Source organism: Alternaria atra (assembly GCF_907166805.1).
Source record: "Alternaria atra isolate CS162 genome assembly, contig: 25, whole genome shotgun sequence".
In the NCBI taxonomy this organism is placed as follows: Eukaryota; Fungi; Ascomycota; class Dothideomycetes; order Pleosporales; family Pleosporaceae; genus Alternaria; species Alternaria atra.
In genome coordinates this window covers 4,623,684-4,642,643 of record NW_025091323.1, presented here as the reverse complement: position 1 = coordinate 4,642,643, position 18,960 = coordinate 4,623,684, and the positions used below count along the sequence as shown (strand labels likewise).

Below are 18,960 nucleotides of genomic sequence, written 5' to 3'. Positions count from 1 at the left end.
ATACTTCAGACCCAACGAAACGATCCCAAAGTGCCACGCCTTACCGGTACGCGCTCACACCCGGCTGCGCATCTACTCCATGTCCCCAGTGTCAGCAACAAAGAATGGACTCGTTCCCATTCCATTAAATGCATTGACCTCCCACAACTCCGTCGTCCCATGCAAAACCTCATATCGGTTATACGCTCCACATCCACTCTCACGGTTAACGCACTCCGTAGTAATCTGCCCTGCAATACGTTCTCCAACCTCCTGACCCTCAAACCATGCGCCGTGCAGAAAACCAAAGTACTCCGCGCTCATCGCTTCACCAGCAAAGTACAGCCTGCCTACGTTTGCACGAAGATTCTGGTGCATCTCGAGCGTGGTGCCAGCAGGCCAGTTGGAGTAAGATCCGTAAGACCATGGTGTTTGAGACCAGCGTGGGTAGGTGAACGCAACTGGTTCTGGAATAGTGGTGTTGGGGAACATCTTGCGAAGGACGGCCATGCCTTCTGCCTTTGTGGTTTCATCGTCTTGTGCCTCAACACGGTAAGATTGTTCGTCGACTAGTGTGGCGAAAATGATGTTGGAACCTGGTAAGAACCCTGCCGTTGACAAGCTCTGCCACACTGTGTAGTATCCGCGCGTCGTGGGATCGGCGTAAAGAAAAAACTGCTTGTCGTCTGGCCAGAACGTCTCGTTGAACTGGAAGAAGAGCTTAGTGTATGTGCCGAATGAGAATGTGGCGATCGCGGATTGCTTCCATTCTGGGAGTTCGGGCTCGAACGTGATGACATCGTTCTGTAGCACGCCAAGCGAGACGGTGGAGATGGCGTAATCGGCTTCTACGCACGAGCCATCTAAGGTGGTGATATTTACGCCAGTTTCTGAGTAGGTGATGTTTGTTACGATGGTATTGAGGAGAAGGCGTGGATCGTTAGGCTTGAGAAATTTTGACGCTTGATACTTGAGCCACGTATTGAAACCGCGCTGGTCGGTACAGACTGTGGGGAGTCTGTGTTAGTCTTGATCATATTTTCGTGCTTCAAGTACATACAATTGCTGATCTCGGAGAAAGCGTAGTAAGTCAGATTGTATCCTGTGATGCCGTAGACGAAGCTCGATTCCTCTGGCGTCTATGGAGCACATTTATCAGCATATCTGACGGACAATCACTCTCGGGTAGACTCACCTGGGCAGTCTCCCAGTCCCAAAGATAGTACTCAACAGCCTTGCGTGCCGGATCGCCTTTCGGCCTCCACCCACTTTGCCAAAGGCCGGCGCGAAAACTTCTGTCTTGCAGGTTCTCAGATAGTATAGTACCAGCGCTTTGCTCGAAGTCACTCCAGTACTCTTCGAACTCATCTAAAATGTTTGTGTAGTCCACAGCACCTGTCTCGTTGTAGGTCGCGATAGAAAAGACATCCGAATTTGGACTTGTCAGGTTCACTTGTTTCGAGAAAGTCCAGACAGGGTTCTCTGGGCCGTCTACGGTATCTTCACCTAGTCCTGAGATCCAGTTCGCGCCTAATTCGACAGTGTAAGGGCTGCCGCCAGGATCAGAGCCAAATTTGGTGTTTCGCATACGGCCACCGATATGGTCTTGATACTCAAGGATCAGGAAGTCGGTGACAGATTGGTTGGCAAGTGCTTGCTAGAGCTCATTAATAGCTGCATTCAGAAACATCTATGAAGCGGGAGTGTGATGATTTGATGAACTTGACCTTTGCTCATTCTTGTCCGCGTCGTTCAGGAGAGAGGTTATTCACGTATACGTACCGCAGCTGTAATGCCGGCAACTCCGCCACCACTACGTATCGTTAGCTACTTTCAATCTATAATCGTTGAAGTAGAAAATACATGACCGCCACAGTAGTCTTCCTACATGTGCTGTGGTAGTTACGCCCATGAACCGCTGGCGCAGCGAATGTCAGTGTTGGTACAAGACCAGCGGTCATCAGCAGCGCTTTTGCTAGCACCATGATGAAAATGCGCTGAAGAATGATTTGGATGGATACGAGGCTCGTTCAAGGCCGGCGTATCTCAGTAGGTACTTATTGCTTGATCCGATAGTGCATGCTAGGGTGCATATCTACAGTGTAGTCCTACTTAGATTAACATGCGTTACCTTCCCCGCATTAGTCCCACAGGATGAACCAGGGATGGTGATCGTACTCGAGGTACAGAACCAGCGGTAAATAGCATCGAACGGGTAAGAATGTGTTAATGATTCGCTGTTCATGTGTCACTAAGCAGATACAGACCTGCCTAATCAAGACATAACCCCAGGAGAACATGGAACCAGGTAGTAGTTTAACGCGCACCACACGCAGGAACGGAGAGGACGGATATGCAGCTTGATGGAAAGAGCATGGTGTGGAAGGTCGGGTAAGGACCGATGCAAGTCAGAGGTTACTGGTAAACGCCGAAGATGATAAGAGCGCCGCGTGTACCTGCTGGATGCGCAAGGTGACATCGCTATGGGTCGTCTGTGCTCGTCGGTGACACCGCAATGCTCCTGCCACAGCTGCAGGATGATGTTGTTTTTTCCATTAGAGATAACGAGTCGTTGCAGTCTTGACGCGTTGATGTTAGCTGGGCAAGGCTGGAGCCGAAGTCGCACCGCGTGAACTGGAGGAAGCTATAGCCACGGAGGTTTGCATTGATTCTCCCACCATCACCACGCGTGCCTGTTGCGCATGCGTGGGAAACCTCGGTTATAGTCAGAAGATCGTGAGGAAGTTGAGCCTACCTATTACGTGAACATTCCAAGACACGGGAAAAGCGCAGGATTTTCGGGACGGCACGATAGCGGGGTTCTTGGTCATGTCACCCTTCGTTCTTCGTCCTTCGCGTCAAAAGTCACATCAATTTCTCTCCCGTTCCATTGAGACTCAATTCGCCTTCTCATCCTTACTTTTCAGTTCTCAATACGCGTCGTTGTTTCCTCACAAGTACGGTAACATAGCTAGGATGCAGCTGAGTAGCAGAATGCCCGATCAAGGTAACGTCAGATAGCAGAACGCATGAGACCGGTGTTCGCCCGCCAGCATTTTTGTTGGCAGCGATCTGAGATATACGGTCTGAACTTGATCAGGTTAAAGCCTGCGAAAGGACTCATGCTTTGCATTCCTCCGCCCCGAGGCTGCTACTAATGGCTCCAGGTCGCTGTCATGGACCCCATCACGAACCCGCGCGATGAGAAGAAATCTATATTCGCACCGAATGCGAGTAAGGAGCCCCAACTGCCTGTCAGCGCACGCGATACCGAGCATGAAGGGATGGCAACACACACCAAATGGCAGACCATGTGGAAGACGTTTGAAAGACAGCTTGTCGCATACAACCTCGAGGCTCGCGGCATAGAACGTGTTGAACCAGAGGAACGACAGGACTTGCGTTTGCTTGGATACTCTCAAGTGGCCATCATGTGGTTCAGCGTCAACCTTGCGGCTAACAATATCACGCTGGGCATGCTGGGTCCTGCTGTTTTTGCCCTTGGCTTCCTCGACGCTTGCCTGCTGGGCGTTTTCGGCGCGTTCGTTGGCTGTCTCGTGGTGGCATACATCGCGACGTTTGGCCCCAAGAGCGGCAATCGGACTATGATCTTCTCGCGATACGTCACGGGTTGGTGGCCATCCAAGGTCGTTGTCTTGCTCAACATTATCGTCCTGCTCGGTTACGGCATGATCGATTGCGTAGTCGCTGGACAGATCCTCTCTGCCGTCTCTGGAAACTCCATGTCGGTCGTAGTCGGCATCATCGTCGTAGCCATCATCGCGTGGGCCATCACTACCTTTGGCTACCAGATCTTCCACTACTATGAGCGATGGGCTTGGCTACCGCAACTGATAGTGCTCTGCATTCTAGCTGGCGTCGCCGGTCCACAATTCAACATCTCCTCCGAATCTCATGGCGATGAAGATCCAGACACCATCATCGGCAACCGCATTAGCTTTTTCGGCTTGACGCTTGCCGCGGCTATTACGTACGGCGGTGGAGCAGCAGACTACTTTGTCTACTATCCGGAACACGCATCATCGTTCAAGATTTTCGGCATGACCATGCTGGGTCTGATGTGCAGTTTCACGTTCGCCTTCGTCGTGGGTATCGGCCTCGCATGCGGTATGTTGACCAACACGGACTGGGAAACAGCCTACGGAATATCGCAAGGTGCTCTAATAGTCGAAGCATACAAACCGCTGGGCGCTTTCGGCTCCTTCTGCGGTGTGGTAGTTGCCTTGGGTCTCGTCGCCAACCTCATCGTCCCTACATACTCTTCTGGGATTGACGCCCAGATACTTGGACGTTATGCAGGCGCTGTACCGAGAGTGATCTGGAATACCATCGGCGTAGTCATCTACACAGTTTGTGCACTGGCAGGGCGTGCCCACCTTGCTGAGATCTTCACCAACTTCCTAGCTCTCATGGGCTACTGGGTCTCGGTCTGGATTGCCATTATCCTGGAAGAGCATTTGATCTTCCGTCGCACGACTGGATTCAACTGGCAAGTCTGGAACCAGAAGAAGAAGCTACCACTGGGCATCGCCGCTTTTACCTCATTTGCGATCGGTTGGATTGGCGCAATCATGTGTATGGCCCAGGTTTGGTACATCGGACCAATCGCAAAGCAGGTTGGAACTTACGGAGCGGATGTAGGTACATGTCGACATTCAGATTAACTTGGAGCTAATGTGGTTAGATGGGTAATTTTGTGGGTTTCGCATGGGCTGCAGTCGTCTATCCGCCTTTGAGAGTGTGGGAACTGAAGCGGTTTGGCCGATGATGAGGAACATTCCCAGGCACGCTGTGAACATCACACGCAACTGATGACCCTCCGGACCTCGTTGTTGTCCAAGTCAAGTATGTCAATTCTTCGTCATACATTCGTACCCCTTCCGATCTGTTACGGGATTTGTGGTTAGGCAAGATCTCAAACACCGGTTACAGTTTAAAGATTTACGTATAAGCCATTCGCAACCACAGTTCTAAGCTTTTGTTGTGAGTATAATCATTCAGACCCTCAGGCTGTTGCAGTGTTCCCTTTCAGTTCTCACGTCCACGGTCTTTCACTTCCCACCGTCGAGCCGCTCCTATACACAAACCACACTATTCTCGTCCTGCTCAATATGGCCAAACGCGATGCCTTACAATCTGCGGTTCCACTCGGTGCGTGAAGCATACATGGACGTGTACGTCAGCCCGCCACTCAAAGATGCTACCGTTGCCTCCTCGTCGAAGTTACCTGATGCCACCGTCGAAGTCGCAAATGAAGTCGTCCTCATCCCACATACAGGTGCTGTCCAGTACCCCATGGACAAGCAAGTAAATGGCACTCATACAGGGGGAAACGGAGAGGGCCATCGAAGAAATGGTGAAGTACATCAACGAGTTCAAGCAGGGAATTAATATGCAGAAGGAATAGTTGGCCTCACCAGCCATCGATCACGTCACGCCTGCTGATTGAAGGGATGCACAGCAGAAAGACTCCGAGGACCACTCTTAAATATCATCACCTTATCCACCATATGTTCTATGCTTCCAGCTTGAATTCGATTTTCAGCTTTTAGGCTCGCTATGTGGTGCGTTGTTGCCGCGCGTCTGCCGCTCCTGCCCCCAGAATCTATCTCAGGCTTGGCGCTGTGGTGACTGCTATTTCTCTCACTTCACCTGCCTACAATCAGCATAAAAGCTACCCCACCCGGAGGGTCGTCTCCCTCCCTCCTTGACGACGCGATCATGACTCATGATCTTATCAACTTTGACGACGACAGCGTCTCTCTCGAGGGCACCGCCAACGCTCTCATCGGCAAGATGGCGCTCACTGATAAGCGCGCGAAGCCACCTCACCGGGATAGCTTCTCAGATCTTGCAAATCTAATGAGAGCTAAGAAGCTGTACACCCCTCTACCGACGCCTGCGCCACCCTCGCCGTCGCTCAACGTCGCGCCCAATGGTAGGCGCTTCAACAATGTATCCCCCTGACCTTTGGCTGACGTAATATAGGCCCTCATATCTCCAGCCGTATCCAGCCTGGCTCCAGTATCCTTTCTCCGTTGGCGCGGTCATTCCAACCCCCCGAATCTGTCGCTTCATTTCTCCAGGAGCAAGAGCTGGCGGCACTAGCACCGGCACTTGTCACTTCCGAGCCCATCCCAGAGTACCGTACAGAGAATATGAGGATCTTCGAGAACATGACTCAGGCGATTATCAACTACAACAGCGACGACGATAGCGAATGCGATCATCGTCGTTGTAAGCGTTCCCCATCGCCACCGTATAGGGAGCCACTCCTAATCTCAGGCCTCGAGCTACCTGCCGGTATAGGACCCATTCAACCACCAACCCCCACTGAGTCCCTCCATACATCACCAAGCGGCTTTCGATCCGACCAAGAAGCAGTTGTACGAGTGACTAAGCAGACCTGGGATGCCTTGGGCAAGGAGCTGAACACCACTATGCAGCAGAAATTGGAGCTAGAGAACCAGTTGTCGATTCTCGAAATAAATAATGCAGCTCTTCGGGACGTTGAATATGACATCGGCGTACGGCTAGGCAAGCTCAGGTACCAGAACGAAGCTAACAAGGCTCAAAAGGCAGCAATGGGTCGGTCTTTGTCTGAGAAGGAGGTGGAGATCAAGACGCAGCAGCTTGAGATTGACGAGCTGGTCGGACGGATCAAGACGAAGCAGATCGAGGTTGACAGGGCGGTCAGACAGCTGGCAGGAGCAAAGGCTAAATTTGAGGAGTTGAACCTTGACACTAGCTCCGGTAAGTTTGCACCATTCTACAACATCAATATGGCCTTGACTAACACATGATAGGCGACCTCACCTATCTCCGCAACATGAAACATGATCGCGCTCTTTCTGACCTGGCTGCAACTAAAGACCGCGAACTGGAAGACCTCAAGCAGAAGATCAAGGAGAATGACTGTACCATCGAAAAATTGACAAGCGAGCGAGACAAGGTATTCCGCGCCCAGGCAAACTCGGATGATCATTTCAACCGAGCCCGTGACCTAGCCGACGCCCTAGCGCAGCGCGAAAAGCTTGTAACCGGTCTACGCCACCAGCTGGTGGTAGAACAGCTCAAAGTCACCGAATTAGAGGACGATCTTGAGGTCATCAAGGCAAAGAACAACCAGCCAGACATTGACGACATTAAGAGCAAGCTCCGTGAGAAGACCAGTGTTTGCGATCGCCAGCGGAACGAACTCAAAATGGTCAAGGCGCAACTCAGTCAAAGCCAAAGCCGTTTGATGAAGATCACCAACCATGGCGAGTCTCTTCATGGTGCTGCGCATGTAGTCAAGCCTGCCGAGACCAGCAAGCTTCCGAAGTTGGTGATCTCTTGCGTCGAGTGCTACAACAAGAACTTGCCGTGTGATAACGGTGCTAAGTGCCGCAACTGCATAGAGAACAACACCCCTTGCGCGCGCTGGAGGTGCTCTCTAAAGCACAAGTACGGCGATTGTCCTCTCACACCCTGCCCGCTCTCACACGACTCTCAAGGCTGGCTCGTGCTGCGAGCAGAGCGTCCCGAGTGGTAGAAGGCTCAGTACACCGGCTGACTAGCTGGAGGAAGTGCCGTCGAGACAAATCATGCATAACTTGCCGGCATTGGCGCTAGGGCTTTGATTAATGTGAATACGGAATTTTCAGGATCACGAGCCACTGAGTGCTGGCGGTCATCTGGCAAGACATCACAGATAAGCAGAGAATCATTATGAAAAAGTTTGAATTAAACCGTTCAGGAATAACCATCAGAGGTTGAGCATGTAGACCAGATGGTGTATAGTGTCACGATGACGATATGTGCTAGCCTCGCTGACACTGTTGTGTAGCGCGAAATGCTAGGTCAGCACGATGAATACCGCCATCCAAACAGTGATAGAAGACTACAATGATCGCAAAATACAACACGTTCACATCGATCCAGTATTCCAAGGGCATCGGTTCTGCGAAGAAGGTCATGCATGGTTCGAGCAGATCAATTACGGCTCGCGAGTACATATCTGGAACAGCCCAGCCAGATTCTGGCTGACTATCACCAACGGAACGACAACTGCAACTTATTAACAGGGCGGCGGAATTCTTCCATCGGCAGATATCTGACACACGTTACAGGATCACTAGAACGACGAAGCTAGGCAGGAAGGCCATTATACAGTAGTCACTTTTTACAACCCCGAGTTTCCAGAGCTTAGAATGGAATGGAAGGCTGAGCTACAGGGCTCGGATAGTCTTAACGGACGTGTTGCTCGCACGTTGCATCTAACTCCGGACGGGCACAAGGACACGGGGTGTTTGGTAGTAAAGTTTGTTAGTGAGCATTATAAGCCTGCTCCCGTGAGCCTTGCTCCGGACGAGACTTCTACGCCACTGTCGACCATCACGCTTGATCCTTGCCCAGCTGGGCTGCACTTGTAATGGTCGCGTCCTAGTTTGCTCTTAGAGTGTCTGTTGGTGTCTTTGGTAGCATCGGGTTCTTTCCATAAGCTCGGAGAGCAGTTTAGTGGAACAGACGAACGAAAGTTTTAGTATGGTTACTATAGTACAAGGGCTTGCTAACCGCCTCTTTTTTATTACCAGACACAACATGCCCCAATCCTGCTCACTGTTACGAGGAAAACAATCAATCAAGCACGTATATACTATCATCACTCTTATCGCCTGCCTCAACAGCCTCTTCATCACGAGGAGACAGCCGTTTCTAACGACTTCCCCTCCTTTCTGGTGCAGGCCCAGGAATCATGACTTTGAAAGGCATCTCGCGACCCATAGCACCACCTCCCATGCTCACTGGTGCGTACGGGCTGAAATGCTGCCCTTGCGGCTGTTGTAGTTGTTGCTGAGATGGAGCAGGTGCCAGCACCTGCTGTCCATTTTGTGCGGCACCAGTACTCCTTGGCAAAGACTGACCACTGCTCTTTGGCCTTCCACCCGCTGGAACTTGGGGACCATACGGGCTAGGGTATGTGGGCATGCCCATAGGTGCGGGAGCAAGCTGACGTGGGCCAGCTCCAAACTGTCCACCTGCGGAGCTCGGAGGTTGAGTAAGCGGGATACCTGAATGATGATGGGGCGGATGGTGGGTGTATGGACTTGGGAAAGAACCGGTTGGTAAAGCCGCGAGTGGCGAGTATTGCATCATGTGGTGCGGTGGCGGGGGTGGCCCGCTGACATACATGTAATGACCAGGCGGGCCAGGAGGACCTTGGGTATATTGTAGGTATGCTTCTGAAGGGGCATGGTGAGGACTATGCTGTGGAGGAGCATGTTGTGAATGGTGAATTGGAGACGCTTGTTGCGACTCTGAAGGCTGCGGCTGGGGTGTCGCGCCAGTTGCCGAGCCTCCAGACTGCCGCGCACCCCTGCGACTCGATGAATTTGAGCGCGACGAATTGGGCTTGACGGGCTTTCCATCTTTCTCATCCTGCTCACGCTTCTTCGCCTTTCGTTCAGCCCACCACATAGTCATCGACTGGCTTCGCTTCTCACTTTTGACGCGCGGTTTCCGTCTCGAACCTGACGTTGGGGACGACTCGTCGACATAGTTGTTCGTGTATTGGCTCAGTGGTGCAGTGAGCATATATGCATCGGGCGTACTGGACTCGCTTGGATGGACAAGTGGCACCTCTTGAGGTGGCGCATTGTACTGTGACGTGCCTTGGAAAACCGTCTCAGCAGAGTTCGGTGCCATCAAGGGTATGCCCTCCGGGAAAGGCTGGGCATCAATGGTAAACTGACCTTGACCTTCACTCATTGAGTTCAGTGCGGGTGGTGGAGCGTTCGGGCCAATTGCTGAAGGAACCGGGGTTCCGGATTCGCTCGTCTTCTTTCGTGGACCTTTCTTCACTCCATAGTCGCTACGTCGAGCTACATTCTTGCTGCCAGCTGGACGTCCACGCTTGGGGTTTGCATCGGAATATTCGTCGACGTCCATCGCTGAGGACTCCTCATCTCCAGAGCTGCCGATAACCGACTCTTCTCGCATCTCTTGGATGCGTTGGTGGAGCAAATTACTAGCCGTTGTTCGTGCTCGCTTTGTGCCTCGCCCTTCTGGTTCCGGCGTCTCAGAGGTTAGCTGTGCAAATCGACTGACACCCTTCTTGCGTGCACCGCCCCATCCGTTGTGCTTTTTAGGGGTATTTGCCCCTGTGCCGGTATCAGTGCCATCGAACCTGCGAGTGGCTCTTCGTTGCCGCTTTGATGGCCGGCCGTCCTTGTCTTCTTCATCTTCATCTTCGCTAGGAGCTGCTGATTCTAGCATGTCACGCGTGCGACGCGTCCGCAGCTCTCTTCGGCCTCCCTTCTCTGCGCCTGGTCGCTGTGCCCAAGGATCCTGACAGCCTGGAGGCTTCTTTGGGTCGTACGTATAGCCATAAAGATCAGCCTCCTTCATGTCCTCAAAGATCTCCGGAGCTAGAGGGATACGGCCGCCATTGCAGGCTTTCTTTGCCGGATGCATGTGAGGCGCGGTCTAGAACGATTAGCAGATGGGATGAGGGGAATGACATTTACTTACTCTAGCATCCAACATGAGATACTCGTCCTGCCAGGCTTTGAGAATTTGTTGCGCATTCTGCGTTAGTGCATATAGATTCTCGGTACTTCGTTGCGCCGCCGGGAACTTGGTTAGGGCGGCAATGGCAGCTTGTACGTCAGCCATCGGCTTGAAGCGCTTCTGCAGGAGGTAGTCTGCTCTATCTTCACACTCAGCCTCGATTGGAGAAGGCGCATCTTCGATGAAAGGATCAGGGAGGTCCGACTCGGAGAGCACATCCTCGTCGGGATCCAGCAGTTTCGGAACAGCGGACTCTGCGGGTGTCGACGCAGACTCTCGTGGGGTTTGCGAGGCCGACTCTGGCAGTGCAATTTTGGGAACAGCAAGTTTGCCGGATTTCCTGGATGTAGGCTCGGATCTTGACTCGTGTGCGAGGACTGATGTTTGCATATCGTCTTCGAACGAGTCTTGACCGGGTGGCGCAGAACCTTGTGGCGTTCTTGATGGTTTCTGGATGACGTCTATGCGATCATACTCAGGCTCACTTTCGTCATCTTCAATCGCTTCCTCGTTTTCGTCCTCGGAAGTATGCGTAGAGTTGATGTTGTGTAGTCGCATGGTTGGCTTGGCATTGCCGTTTGGTGTGCTCTGATTGGACGGTTGATCATCATCATCTTCTGTAAATGGAAAAATGGCAGCAGCATTACGAGCAGCTTTTGACGCAGACGTAGTCGCTTTCGCGAATCCTCCTCTTCCGCCCCTCCCTCCTCGACTACCCCTGCCGCCGCGACTGCCTCGGCCGCGTCCACCACGTGAGCCTCGACCACCGCGTCCACGGCCGCCTCTTGGCGCTGGCTGAGGTGCAACAGGCACTTCAACCTCACTTTCTTCTGCACTCTCTTCTTCAGAGTCGGATTCATCTTCCGGACTAGGCGACCGTTCCATTAGAGATCCAACAAGAGATTTGCGTTCTTTTGGAAGTTTTCCGTGGTGCTTCTTGAGACCATCGAAGAACTCAGGTGACAGGCCGAAGACCATAAACAACGGATGCTCGTACGAAGCATAGATTTCGGGTGCAGCCTCGAATGAGTTACCTGAGATATTGGAGGCAGACCGAGTCGTCTTCCTCGTAATGGTTGGACTCAGCTTGGTGGGACTGAACCTTGGTGCAACCGTCTCGGGCGCATCTGATTCTGATGGGGCTTGTTTTGCTCCTCGACCATGGGTCCGTGTAGGCGTGTCATCTTGCTGCGAATTGCGACGTGGAGCTGCGCGCGTAGCGGCACCCCTTGGACGTGGCATCAGGATGATACGGTGGACTAATGTGAGTAGTGAATGTTATGTTGAGTTTTGATGTGTACTTGTCGAGGCAAGGTCTCCATGTAGGGGCCCAGGGAGGCGTAGCGCGAATCGCAAGCCTTCAGGGTGACAAAAGCTGCAGGCAAAGATGATGAACAAAACCTTGCGCCCCAGCAATGAATGTGCGCAAATAGAGGCAAGCAGTCGATAGAGGGTATCAAGAAAAGGAAATGGCAAATGGAATAGTCAGTGAATCGGCGTGTGATGATCTTTGTCTCGGGGCGTGGCTGCTTCAGCAAAAGCGAGCCGAACCATGATGCGCTTGGCGCATGTCCGGGCGGCCAATGACAGCAAGACACTAAATTGACTGGCATCTAGCTGTCAGATGGTCCAAACAATACGGCTATGACTTGAGTGTTGTAGTAACAGCCGCTCTATATACACGCCTTCACCCTCTGAGTAACTTGCTATTGTCGCCTCTATTATCCAAGACTAGTTTCTCTATCTTCTAGCCATTATGCCGCCCAAGACAGCCGACGAGGAGCTCGCCGAACTGGAATCGCTGGCTGAGGCTCCCGTACCCCCGCCCAAGCATACCAAAGGTGCCCGCGCGCCACGACGGAAGATCCAACATCAGGAAGATGACGATGCATTGAAGGAACTCGAGGAGCTTGAGCAATTAGGAAAACAACAGCCAGCAGCCGCTCCACGCCAAGTCAGTCGGCCAAACACACCCAAGGTATCCTCGTCGTCGACTACATCGAGCAACCGTCGCGCACCAGGCGTGGCCACTCCCTCTTCTACTGGCTCGGCACGTACCAGTGAAGACAACAGGCCTGCAGCACCGAGGAAGTCGGGAGAGAGTACTCGTTCGTTCCACCAGAGCTTCGCGCCAACTGAAGAGGAGCCCGCCAAACGACAAGCACCTGAGCCTCGTGAGGAGAAGCAGTCAGGAGGGTCTTGGTGGGGAGGCGGATGGGGAGGACTGGTATCGACAGCCACTGCAGCTGCAGAGACGGCGAGAAAGCAAGCAGAGGCCGCCTACCAAGAAATCCAGAAGAACCAAGAGGCTCAGCGATGGGCAGAGCAAGTACGGGGGAATGTGGGTGCTCTTCGCGGCATTGGTACGACTCAACCTCACACCACATCATGTCTCGATCTAACAACATGTAGGCGGCGAACTTGGCAAGCGTGCCGTACCTACTTTCACCAACCTACTGAACACTCTCGCACCACCAATCTCACAACATGAACGTCTCCAGATCCACATCACACACGACCTTATCGGTTACCCCTCGCTCGACCCACTCATTTACCAGACCTTTGCCCAAGTCATGGCACAAGTAGAAGGCGGCGACCTCATGGTCATCCAACGAGGCTCAGAGTCAACACAGCGCGCATCACTAGAAGGCTACCGAGGCGGAGGCGGAGGCTGGAATGACGGACCATGGTGGCGACACACTGGCAAGCGCGATCTTTCTGTAGTCAAGGGACTAGTAGAGGGCACAAAGCTTGCACGAGTCAGTGCAGAGTCATACGCAAACGAGTTCTTTAGTTCAAGAGGAGGTGTAGAGGAAGCTGCTAAGCAAGCTACCGAAGTCCTCAGTGAGACAAACCCAGTACGAAGTAGCGATATCTTCATTGCGATCCAGGCCATTAGCTATCCAGTGCAAGACGACCTCTTCGCCACATCGTCCTCGGAGGACAAGTCGGACGTTCAAGAGCCAAAGGACGACGAGGAGCAGGTGGCGTTTGCAATCTATCTGCATGATCCCATCCACGGCATCTCCTTCAAGTCCATCAGCCAGTCTTTCCCATCGAAATGGGTGGACTGGCTAGACGCGCCTGCCAATACCGAGGCGGCGGGCGAGGAACCACAACTACCGCAAGAGATTTATGATATTATTGAAAGCGGTGGTGTGGACCCAAGAGAATGGGTCAGTGAGTGGATGGAAGAGACGATCAACTTGAGTGTAGGCATCGTCGCACAGCGCTATGTAGCAAGGCGGATGGGAGTTGGAGAGGGAGGACTAGGCAGAGGAAAGGCTAGGGAAGCGGTTGTCGATGCCGGAGGCGGCGAAGCTGCACGAGCGGGTATCATTTGAGGACACAAACATAAGTTAATGGTTCCTTTCATTTCTGTAGTCACGGCAAGGCGCTAGGACATGCTACCTGAAGACTCACAGGATTGAGCTCAGCATTTGCCCTGCGGATGGACGATTTTGTTCACCACACACTTTCTCCAGCTTTCACTTTGTCTCCAAGTGTACCTTTTGTCGTCGATTTTCGCAAGTAGCCAGTCGTGGCCTGTCTTGTGTTGCGCGATAACACCGCACAAGGCTCGTAGGTTCCATGCTGCTGACCACACTCACTGAACGCGAAGCCACTCGCATGTCTGAGTGCTTGTGTTCGTCTTGAGCCTTTGGGTATGCAAAACTACAAGTCTCCGTACCTTTGCCAGTTGCTGGATAACACCATTTCAACATTTCAACTTTTCAACCAGACTTCTTCTTGTCACCACCTTCTTTCTTATCCCTCTTTCCTCCTTTGAGCATCTCCAAATGTCCGGCCTTTTGCGCGAGGAGCTTCTCTGTCTGCCCTACTAGTCCCGAGCTGCTCTTGTGCACAATCTTGTTTTGCTTTATTATCGCGGCATTCTTGGGCTTGATGACACGGGCGCCGCGCTGGACTCGCTGGGTCGGCCTGAAGGCATTGTGTCAGTACAGGTGTGTTGTAGATTGGCTGCCGAGCTAAACTCACTTCTTCGGCGCAGCGGCCTTGGTCTTCTTGACTGCACCTTGAGCCATTGCGGAGGTTGGGTCGTGAGGCGTGGGGCAGAGATGCGCGCGGAGGTTTGCGCGGAGGCTTGCACGAAGGCTATTCCTGTCGAATCGGAACGGTGAAGGTGCTTGATCGGGTGATTGCAATCCGAAGACTAATTACGTGATAGTACGAGCCACGATGTCTCCACTAGGACTTGGTTGTGGCGTATGGCGAAGACGGCTGCTTTGGATAATTGAAAGTCGCGCTTTCCAACATTTTTCGCGATCCTTGGCGTTGCCGCCGCACTAGCCAAGACGGTCATGGCACAATGCGGGGGAGTGCATTTAGCCTTTTCACCCAACGTGGGGAGACGCTCCTTGAGACCGAGGACCCGTTTTCCAAGCCTCCGCCTTCGCCCTTGGTGTAAATTTCCGCTCTTCAAGGACCTTCAGGCCTTGACATACTGGTGACAGCGTAGGTCGACGATGAAGCAACACGGAACAATTTCGTCGTCGTCTCAGCATCCTAGAGCTGACTACCTGCATGTCTGGACTCCTGTCCAGCATCTATCAATCGCGCATCCTCACCCATACCGACTTTACATGCGTCTTACAAGGATCCGGATATTTGCATGCTGCACGTGTACCCAGACTTACCGCCAAGACACATTGACTGCCCTTCTAGAAGTCTTGCAGCTAAAATGCGACTGGCTGCTATACGTCACTTCAATTTAGCCATGCAGTACAACCGGTCCCGGCTGGGGTAAACGACTAGGGTAAGTCATATCGGGCCGTTGGCCAGTACTGCATGCGTACCTGGATTTGCAGTCATACTAGGCATTCGACAGGAAAGTGATTTACGACGTGCACTATGACTAGTTGATTAAAGGGATAGCTTGGTGGGGAATCTTGGTTATGGGGTACGGTTGTCTATCACGGGGCGATGGTTTGGGGAAGCATTCAAAAGCAGGGTGTCTCCGCGTTCATTTTGACATTGTTCAGGACGTTGCTCAACTACTGACCAAGCATCATGGAGCTCCTCTCACACACCATCGTTGGCGCCCTTTCGCTTTCGGTCGCCTTTGCTGGATCCGCTTCTGCTGTTGAAGCCTTCCGTAAGCCGACTGTGACAACCACAGGCGGCAATGGAACTCTTCTTGCCTCCCGTGGCTCTCCAGTCAGTATCCACGCTGATGCTGCGGATTGGCCCGGTGTCCTACGCGCCGCTCACGACCTTGCTATCGACTTTGGGCGTGTTACCGGTACCAATGGCACACTCACAGCTTCCGGAACGGCGACAGCCAATGCTTCGATGATTTTCAATGTCACTGGCATCAGCCAAGATTGGAGTGTTAGCGGCAGTGCTGCCTCAAGTTCGACCGGAGGAACTATTATCGTGGGAACCATTGGTAACTCAAGTCTGATCGATGACCTGATTTCAAGCGGACAGCTTGACGTCAGCGAGATTGAGGGTCAATGGGAATCCTACGTTAGCGCTGTGGTACACAATGTTGGAAACATGACTGGTGACGCACTTGTCATTGCTGGTATGTATATCGAGACTATTTATCGATTTCAGATGCTAACTCCGCATAGGCAGCGATCGCCGTGGTGCCATCTATGGTATCTACGATGTATCTGAGCAAATCGGTGTGTCCCCATGGCATTGGTTCGCCGACGTACCCGCGAAGAAACACGAGTCTATCTATCTCCTCCAAACTACGAAAGTCCAGAAGACACCATCCGTGAAGTACCGAGGGTTCTTTATCAACGACGAAGCGCCAGCTCTGACTGGTTGGGCAAATGACCGTTATCCCCTGTCTCCATATGGCGCACCCTTTGGAGCACAGTTCTACTCCAAGGTTTTCGAACTGCTGCTCAGGTCCAAGGCCAACTATCTCTGGCCGGCTATGTGGAACGGTATGTTCAACGTAGATGACGCACGCAACCAGCCGCTTGCCGATGAGTACGGTATTGTCATGGGAACATCACATACCGAGCCCATGGTTCGCGCCACTCAGGAATGGAGCAAGGTCGCCAAAGGTGCTGAGTCTGGCTGGTCTTGGGCAACCAACAACGCGACTCTCTACGACTACTTCTACGAGGGTGCCGAGCGTGCTGCCCCGTATGAGAACGTTGTCACAGTCGGCATGCGTGGATACCACGACACAGCAATGTCCGCCGATGTTCAAACCTCGGTCCTTGAGGCTGTTGTCGATGCCCAGCAGGATATTCTCAACAAAATCCATGGAAACGCGTCCGAAGTTCCCCAGATGTGGTGCTTGTACAAGGAAGTCCAGGACTACTTTGAGGCTGGAATGCAGGTTCCGGACTGGGTTACTCTTCTCTGGACCGAAGACAACTGGCAAAACATCCGCCGTCTTCCAGTTGGTGACGAGAAGAAGCGATCCGGTGGTGCTGGTGTCTACTACCACTTCGATTACGTTGGTGACTCTCGTAACTACAAGTGGCAGGATACCATCCAGCTTCAGAAGACATATGAGCAAATGAAACTGGCCAAAGACCGCGAAGCTGACCGTATCTGGATCGTCAATGTTGGTGATATCAAGCCCGCTGAGATCGCCATTAGCCACTGGTTCGATATCGCTTACGACATGGACTCTTACGATGAGTCGTCCGTCCCCGAGTGGCTCACTGGGTTCGCTGCTCGCAACTTTGGCGAAGAACATGCCGAGACCATCGCGGAAATCATGGATGAGTACGGCTTCCTCGCCAACATGCGCAAGTTCGAATGGGTCGAGCCCTCTTCCTTCAGCGTACTCAACTACGAGGAAGCTGACCACATCCTTGCTCGCTGGGAGGCACTCGCGGAACGAGCCAACGAAGTCAACGCTGCACTATCTCCTGAGCAACAACCTGCTTTCTACGAGATCATTCTGCACCGCGTGCTTGCTGGAGGTAACCACGTCGATGTACAGGTTTCGGGCGCGAGGAACATCATTTACGCCCAAATGGGTCGTAACAGCGCGAACAGATGGATGCAGCGAGTGATTGATGGCATGAACAAGGACCACAATCTTACGAAGCTCTACCACACCCAACTCAACGGCAAGTGGGATCACATGATGGATCAAACCCATCTAGGTTACCAAGGATACTGGTACGTTCTTCACGAGATTCTAGAAATACTTCCATACTAATCTTATGACAGGCAACAACCTATGCGCCAGTCTACCCCTGATCTCCGTTGGGTACAGACTCTGGAGCGTTCGCTAGCAGGCGATATGGGTGTTTCAGTCGAAGGATCCAACGCCACCATTCCTGGTGATGACATGTGGCACGGCAACGGCGCATCCTCATTGACTCTACCCGCCATAACTCCCTTCACTCCTAAGCGATGGGTCGAGATCTCCCATCGCGGTGTTGGACCATTCTCATGGAACATTAGCGCCGACCCATTTGTCACGCTCTCTCAAGTCAAAGGAACTATGCAACCCAACGATGAGGATATCCGTATCTACGTTGACGTCGACTGGAGCAAAGTCGAAGACGGCTTCGGTGCTCAAAGCAAGTTGAACTTTTCCAGCTCAACTGACTACGGTACTCAAGGCGGCAACCCCCAAGTCATGGTCATGGTCAATAAGACCTCCATCCCAGAAGACTTCAACGCCGGCTTCGTAGAATCAGCGGGCCAGCTCGCGTTCGAAGCAGAACACTACACACGCACCACCCCGGGTTCATCCGACCATTCTTACCAAGTCCTGCCAAAGTACGGACGCACTCTATCTGGTGTCAAGCTCGCCGACAGCCTTGCCGAGGGTCTGGACTCCTCAAGTGCTCCCAGTCTAGAGTACGATTTCGTTACCTTTACGCCTACGACTTCCGCCAAGGGTCTCAACGTGACCCTCATCCTCACCCCTACCCATAACATCAACCCCAAGGTACCCCTTGCCTACATCGCACAGGTCGACAACAAGACAGAAGCGCGTCGCCAGTTTGTCATTGACCAGCCTCAGCCCAACTTCCCTGTTGGCTGGGGTAAGGCTGTTGCGGATAGCGCGTGGTACAACACCACTAACCATGGCGAGCTTGCTCCCGGAAAGCACACCTTGAAGCTTTGGCTGGTTGAGGCCAACGTCATCCTTCAGAAGGTTGTGTTGGATCTGGGCGGTGTGGTATACAGCCACAATGGTCCACCTGAGAGTTACCGCGTCGGTGGTGGAAACACGACCATGTATTAGATAAGTGTGGTAGTGGATAGGCAAAGACTTGATCTATGCTAGATGATTTGAGTAATGTAATGTATTCATTCGCAAAAGACCCTTCGATTTTCTTCCCGAGTGACCATGCATTCATGACGAGAGTGACTGAGAAGAGAACTCAAAAAGAATTGTGCTCCGTGTATTGATTGAGAGGTGAAGCCCTCATTCAAATGCATCGCTATGCT

General features: G+C 52.6%; 7 protein-coding genes across 7 annotated transcripts; 4 read left to right on the top strand and 3 right to left on the bottom strand.

Annotated features, from left to right (window-relative positions):
* Positions 1–72: 72 nt before the first annotated feature.
* Positions 73–1,964, bottom strand: ALTATR162_LOCUS6614 (uncharacterized protein; the record flags this gene model as incomplete). The annotated part of the gene is made up of 5 exons (XM_043314236.1): positions 73–986; positions 1,040–1,118; positions 1,175–1,636; positions 1,762–1,792; positions 1,843–1,964. 5 exons carry the CDS (start codon positions 1,962–1,964, stop codon positions 73–75), a joined length of 1,608 nt encoding a protein of 535 aa, XP_043170171.1.
* Positions 1,965–3,155: 1,191 nt separating this feature from the next.
* ALTATR162_LOCUS6613 (uncharacterized protein) lies at positions 3,156–4,768 on the top strand (the record flags this gene model as incomplete). Its single annotated transcript, XM_043314235.1, has 2 exons — positions 3,156–4,637; positions 4,685–4,768. The coding sequence occupies 2 exons, from the start codon at positions 3,156–3,158 to the stop codon at positions 4,766–4,768; spliced, it is 1,566 nt and encodes a 521-aa protein (XP_043170170.1).
* A 953-nt stretch (positions 4,769–5,721) lies between these two features.
* ALTATR162_LOCUS6612 (uncharacterized protein) lies at positions 5,722–7,534 on the top strand (the record flags this gene model as incomplete). The annotated part of the gene is made up of 3 exons (XM_043314234.1): positions 5,722–5,938; positions 5,989–6,753; positions 6,807–7,534. The coding sequence occupies 3 exons, from the start codon at positions 5,722–5,724 to the stop codon at positions 7,532–7,534; spliced, it is 1,710 nt and encodes a 569-aa protein (XP_043170169.1).
* A 1,163-nt stretch (positions 7,535–8,697) lies between these two features.
* Positions 8,698–11,793, bottom strand: ALTATR162_LOCUS6611 (uncharacterized protein; the record flags this gene model as incomplete). The annotated part of the gene is made up of 2 exons (XM_043314233.1): positions 8,698–10,467; positions 10,513–11,793. 2 exons carry the CDS (start codon positions 11,791–11,793, stop codon positions 8,698–8,700), a joined length of 3,051 nt encoding a protein of 1,016 aa, XP_043170168.1.
* Positions 11,794–12,307: 514 nt separating this feature from the next.
* On the top strand, positions 12,308–13,895 carry ALTATR162_LOCUS6610 (uncharacterized protein; the record flags this gene model as incomplete). The annotated part of the gene is made up of 2 exons (XM_043314232.1): positions 12,308–12,914; positions 12,964–13,895. The coding sequence occupies 2 exons, from the start codon at positions 12,308–12,310 to the stop codon at positions 13,893–13,895; spliced, it is 1,539 nt and encodes a 512-aa protein (XP_043170167.1).
* Positions 13,896–14,285: 390 nt separating this feature from the next.
* Positions 14,286–14,597, bottom strand: ALTATR162_LOCUS6609 (uncharacterized protein; the record flags this gene model as incomplete). The annotated part of the gene is made up of 2 exons (XM_043314231.1): positions 14,286–14,493; positions 14,551–14,597. 2 exons carry the CDS (start codon positions 14,595–14,597, stop codon positions 14,286–14,288), a joined length of 255 nt encoding a protein of 84 aa, XP_043170166.1.
* Positions 14,598–15,582: 985 nt separating this feature from the next.
* On the top strand, positions 15,583–18,754 carry ALTATR162_LOCUS6608 (uncharacterized protein; the record flags this gene model as incomplete). Its single annotated transcript, XM_043314230.1, has 3 exons — positions 15,583–16,099; positions 16,149–17,673; positions 17,725–18,754. 3 exons carry the CDS (start codon positions 15,583–15,585, stop codon positions 18,752–18,754), a joined length of 3,072 nt encoding a protein of 1,023 aa, XP_043170165.1.
* Positions 18,755–18,960: the final 206 nt, after the last annotated feature.